This window comes from Globicephala melas, chromosome 10 (genome assembly GCF_963455315.2).
Source record: "Globicephala melas chromosome 10, mGloMel1.2, whole genome shotgun sequence".
Taxonomy (NCBI): domain Eukaryota; kingdom Metazoa; phylum Chordata; class Mammalia; order Artiodactyla; family Delphinidae; genus Globicephala; species Globicephala melas.
The window spans coordinates 63,753,660-63,759,757 of record NC_083323.1 but is presented as its reverse complement, the minus strand read 5'-3'; the positions used below and the strand labels follow the sequence as shown (position 1 = coordinate 63,759,757).

At 43.7% G+C, this 6,098-nt stretch overlaps 1 protein-coding gene across 1 annotated transcript; it reads right to left on the bottom strand.

The window, feature by feature from the left end:
* Positions 1-2,357: 2,357 nt before the first annotated feature.
* Positions 2,358-4,064, bottom strand: LALBA (lactalbumin alpha). The gene is made up of 4 exons (XM_030835000.2): positions 3,935-4,064; positions 3,452-3,610; positions 2,899-2,974; positions 2,358-2,418 (listed from the first exon to the last, which is right to left on the bottom strand). The coding sequence occupies exons 1-4, from the start codon at positions 4,062-4,064 to the stop codon at positions 2,358-2,360; spliced, it is 426 nt and encodes a 141-aa protein (XP_030690860.1).
* Between the last annotated feature and the right edge of the window lie 2,034 nt (positions 4,065-6,098).

Sequence of the window (6,098 nt, the reverse complement as noted above, 5' to 3'; positions counted from 1 at the left end):
GAAAAGAAACAATTTTGTCCAGTAAAATTCCTGCCTTCATGACAATATAGATGACAGAGGAAAGTAGCATGGAGGAGAGATCAGGATAGAAAGAGAGAAAAAGAGTCCATATTTTGGGACACCATCCAGGGTCCTCCTCACATAGAGCTCGGTGAAACGTGTGCGCTCTGACAGCCCCTGCCCTGAGTCTCTCCACCACCCACCTTAGTCTGGGCCACTTCCGATCCCTGCCTGGTTCAGGACTTTTTCCAGGCCTAGAGGAAGGAGAAGGAGTTAGAAAAAGCAGAACAAATGCTCAGCGACCACCCCACGTCCCATTCAGCTCCCAAGAGGGTTCTCTGAAAGAGAACAAAAGCAGCTTTCTGTCCTGCTTCTACCCAAAGGCAGAGAGGTCTTCATCAGTCAAGACCACATCCATGCCAGCTCCCTAGCTTCTACCTGTTCTTGATCCTTTGACCCTCAGGCTAAAATCCTCTCTGCAATTGTCAGTTTCCTTCAGCAAAACCCTCTAAAAATCATGGCCTCATATATGGTACATTCACAGGTGAAATTTCCAAGATCAGGATATTTCTCTACAGAATGAAGGCCAGGGCTATGGAGCCGAGCAAAACAGTCCCAGCTTTAGTTGCATTTCTGCTCTGCCCACTTGGTGGAGTTGGTCCCTTATATTTTCCAGAGCATATACCTTCCTGAGGGTGTAACTGAGGCAAAGTAGTAAGTAGATGTGTGAGATCAGTGGGAGTGGCCCTTCAATCCTGCCCTCCCACACACCACCATGCACAGGGGTTATTCCTAAAACCCTGTAGACTTGGCGAAAAGCCTTCTGTCCCATAATTAGGGAGGGAATAGCATGCAATACCCCCGGGAGATGTGTCACATTGTGTTCAAATTCAGACTAAAATCATATGATGAATACCAAGTTATTTCCTGAGAGTTTGTTTTCATTAAGTATAGGAGAGGGATGGCCTATCCACCCCTTGCCTGGGCCTATAGGTCCCTAAACAGGCCATGGGGGATTCATTTGGGAGCTGCTGGTCTCTGGGACAAGAGAAATATGGTCTGAATGCCTAAAGCCCCAGTGGGTATAGAAGGTAGGAGGAGGGAATTAGAAGATATAACTTAGCTAATACAGAAATGGGGTAATTCAAATTGGAGTCTTAGAATGTTGGATTCTCAAAGCAGGAAGAGATCTCAGAAAAATTACTAGACTAAAACTGTCATTTAAAGATGAGGAAATTGAGCCCCAGAGACAGAGATGACTTACCCAGCTTTGGACCATCAATGAGAAACAGAAACAGACTTTAGGAATCAAATCTCCTGGCTCTCCTTCTTTCACATTTCTCATAATCAAATTAGAATACAGTTCTGCAAAATTCCTCCTTAAAGAGAAGCCGCAAGAAGAGGTAATGGAGTGCAGGGTCCCAACAAAAAGGCCCCAGGTGTCCAGACTGAATCTTCAATTGCTGAGCTGTTCTCATCTATTGTTTTTAGAAAGAGTTCCTCTCACAGCAATTTGTGAAAGGTATTTCATTATCTCAGGGGTAAAGAAATACCTCAACCCCCCTCAAGTCACCCATTTCAGATTCTTGGAGCCCCTGCCCTTGCTGTTCTTTTCCCACCCTACATCTCTATCTGTCAAAATCCCAACTTCAAACAAGCTTAAATGTCGCTTCTGTCATGAATCTTTCCTTGAGCCCTTTCCCCACAGCCCTCCACCAAATATAAATTATCTTTCCTCTTATGAATACTCAGGGCACATTTCTAACCTCTCTCATGATACTTATGACACTCTTTCTTGTATTATAATTATGTATTAACGTTTCTCTTATCTTTCCTACGAGTCCTTGAGGCAACAGATGCTTTTAGCCAAATGTAGTACCCCTCCACAGTTTTTTAATACGCTAGGTGATCAATAAATGTTCGTTGAATGGAATTGATACAGAAAGAAATCTGTACCTTTGAGTTATTGTAAGTTCAGCCTATTTCCTCTTTAGCAGAGATGAAGGTGGCTATGACCCATGGCCATGTCCACCTACTCACCCTATTTCCTCCCTCTCCCTCCAGAAAGAAAATACAGCCAGCCACTCAAAATCAGGCCCTTTATTCAGGATAGAGGTAGAATCCACTGTTGTAATGAAAGTGCCACTGGGGGCACTGAGCAAGGGTCAAAAGTCCAGAGCACCAGTCACTCATCCCTGGAGAACAGTCCTTGCAATAGCCCAATGGTGTCACTACAGGGCTCAGGGCTCAGAGACAAATTAGCTTCAAGGGGGTACAAAGAAGCAAAACGAGGTAGCCATAGGGGAGAGGAGATCCAGGAACATAAAAAGGGCAGAAGCAGCAAAGACAGCAGGTGTTCACCACTTCTCGCAGCGCCACTGATCCAGCTTCTCAAAACAGAGTGCTTTATGGGCCAACCTGATCATGAAGAAAGAGACAAGGCAAGTTGACTGGCCGGATCTTAGTTCAAACTTCCATCTAGCTTTATCCCCAGGAGGGACGAGGTGGAAGAGTATGGGTGAAAATTACACTTTCCTAGCCAGATGCCAAGGGACACTGAGCCACCTAGTGGAGTGAGGTCCATTTTTTTTAACTCCAAGAAAATTGTAGGGCAGTGGTACAAAGGGCTTGCTTTAGAATTAAATATTCAAATCCAGGTGAAGGAGATCCTGGGTCTCAGCCCTCTATTAGGGAACACTTGTTAGGAAAATTGCTAAACAGGAGTGGAGTGAGTGAGGCTTGAAAGCTGAAAACCTGAGTCTGTTGGATGAGTTTTGTTCTGAAGACCACATTCCAGCTTAAATACCAGGAAACAGAGAGAAAGGGGGATGATGCTGGGACTAAAGGGGTGAGAAGAAGGAGGAGAAGGGTAAAGCAGAAAATAGAATGGGGACTCACCAGTAGTTAATTCCTACATTATCCAGAATCTTCTTGACACACATAATGTCATCAGTAAGGTCATCATCCAGGAACTCTGGCAGGAGTTACAGGGGGAAAAATGAGAGAGCTAAGTATTACCCAGAAAGGTAATGAGTTTCCCTCTTGCCTGGTCCTTCTTTGATCTAGAGGCTTATGCCTGTTGCCTTTCTATATGATAAATCCAGTACAATAATGCCTCCCCCTAGGTAAGGACTCCCTTCGCTTCTCTGGGGGCATCTCTAGAAGAATTATCAACTTCATCAACTGACTTACTCTGAAAATGCAGGGTATTAGACTTCAAGATCCCCAAACAGTTCAAATCATCTACGTGTGAACTTTAAGGGACTGTCTGGGGATTTGGTGATAATGAAAAATTCTGACAGCCTCTTACTCAGTACTATCAGTTGAAGTCCCACAGTTGATGTGGCGTCCAAGGCAGTGAAGTTAGAGGTGCGCTTGACGCCAAAAAAGGAGATTATCCCAGGAGTAGGCTCCAATAAAACACAGGAACATGGTAAAAGTGGTCACTCACTGTCACAGGAGATGCCACAGATGTCCCTTGAGTGAGGGATCTGGTTGTCTCTGCACCAAATTTTATTATTGATCTGGAAAAGTCCATATTCTGTGCTGTCGTTGTTATTTACTATGGTTTGTGTGTCACAACCACTAGTATGAAATACGGTACAGACCCCTGAAAGAAAGATGAAAAAGAGATATCACAGGGATGTCCGCATATAGCATAAATGTGGACAGACAGAAAAAGGCTCTCCAGCCAATCTCCAAATACGGCCGACCACAGAGTATCTTGATAAGATTAAGAGCTCCAAAAACCAATCAGACAATGGGAGAAAGGAGAGACAGGTGAATAAATGTAATAAAAGAGTAAACAGATGAGCAGATAAGAGGATTATTAGATAATTGAGTTAAAAGTAGAGAAAAAAAGAGGCGGAAGAGAAGGGTGGGGAAGACAGAAGAAGATGAAGCGTGGAACAAAGCAAGATAGCAGGGAACTCACATTCAGGCAAAGTGACGCCTCCATAGCCATCCAGGTCTTTCAGCCTCTGGAACAACTCACATTTTGTTAATTGTTCGGCCTGGACGGCATGGAACAGGATGCCCACCAAGAGCAGAGAGACAAAGGACATCGTTTTGGCTGCTCCCAGGATTCTGAAATGGGGTCACCACACAACTTCACCTCCTTTTATTTGTGGAGAAAGCCTCAGGGGTCCCGGCATCAAGCCCTACATCCAGGAAGAGGATGAAGAGAGACTGGTCATGCCAACAAAGAAACATTTAGCCTGCCAGCTGCCTTCGTAATTTCACCCCATTATTCCCTTCCTTCCCAGAATCTCTAGACCATACTAGGTATTGTTACCTGTCCAGAGAGAGTTACAAGCATGATCCTGTTTCCCATTTGGCTTTGTTTATACCTTTATTTCTTGTAGTGTTGGTTCTAGGAAGCAGGATGTCCCCAACCTACTTCAGGAACAAAACAGGCCTCAGGGGTAATACGAGTGAAGCAATTCGAAAACACAAAAAGGGTCCATGGCCAACTCCCGCTTCTCCTTAGAGAAATACAGAATTTGGGAAAGGAGTGTATATCATCACTCGTCATGGTTCCAAGATCAGAGCTGCCACTTGCCCAGTCGACCCAGGCATGAAACAAAGGAAGAATTCCTTGATATGCCAGTTCATGGCTGAGGGCTCAGGAATAGAGATAGAATATGGCAACATAGACTGAGAATCAGATATAACGTGGACCCAGAGACTTCCTATGTCACGAAAATGGAGAACTTGAAAAGTGTGTGTGACAGTATCTAGCTACCCTATGAGCTATTATCAGCCTCCCCACACCCAACCACCACTACCACTAAATTGTAAACCTAAAAGTAATAACTTGTAACAGACTTGTTCATAAACACATAAACTTGTAGACAGCTTCAGAGTTGGCCACAGAAGGTTAAGAAAAGAGTGACCCAAGCCAGTGGGAAGACTGGACTTCCAGCACTTGAAGGTTGGAGTAGTATATATCTAGAGCCTGTAAGACAAGATTCTGGATCTGAGCTTTCGGATCAGTGTCCTTGAGCAGTAGAGTTTAGGATACTAGTTCTGATGATTCCTTCGACTTGCTGGCATCAAGCTTCACGTCACGGTGCCAATAGCTGTTAGCTTCCTTCATGCAGGGGGTCATTCTCTCTACCTCAATGTCTAAACCTGATTTCTTTTTTTTTTTTAACATCTTTATTCGAGTATAACTGCTTTACAATGTTGTGTTAGTTTCTGCTGTATAACAAATGGAAACAGCTATAGGTATACATATATCCCCATATCCCCTCCCTCTTGCGTCTCCCTCCCACCCTCCTTAATCCACCTTCTAGGTGGTCACAAAGCACCAGCTGATCTCCCTGTGCGATACATTGCTTCCCACTAGCTACCTATTCTACATTTGGTAGTGTATATATGTCAATGCTACTCTCTCACTTCGTCCCAGCTTATCCTTCCCCCTCCCTGTGTCCTCAGTCCATTCTCTATGTATGTGTCTTTATTCCTGTCCCTCCCCTAGGCTCATCAGAACCGCTTTTTTGGTTTTTGTTTTTAGATTCCATATATATGTGTTAACACACAGTATTTGTTTTTTTTCTTTCTGACTTACTTCACTCTGTATGACAGACTCTAGGTCCATCCACCTCACTACAAATAACTCAGTTTCGTTTCTTTTTATGGCTGAGTAATATTCCATTGTATATATGTGCCACATCTTCTTTATCCATTCATCTGATGATGGACACTTAGGTTGTTTCCATGTCCCAGCTATTGTAAATAGTGTTGCAGTGAACATTGTGGTACATGACTCTTTTTGAATTATGGTTTTCTCAGGGTATATGCCCAGTAGCAGGATTGCTGGGTCATATGGTAGTTCTATTTTTAGTTTTTTAGGAACCTCTATACTGTTCTCCATAGTGGCTGTATCAATTTACATTCCCACCAACAGGGCAAGAGTGTTCCCTTTTCTGCACACCCCCTCCAGCATTTATTGTTTGTAGATTTTTTAATGATGGCCGTTCTGACTGGTGTGAAGTAATACCTCACTGCACTTTGCATTTGCATTTCTCTAGTGATTAGTGATGTTGAGCATCCTTTCATGTGTTTGTTGGCCATCTGTATGTCTTCTTTGGAGA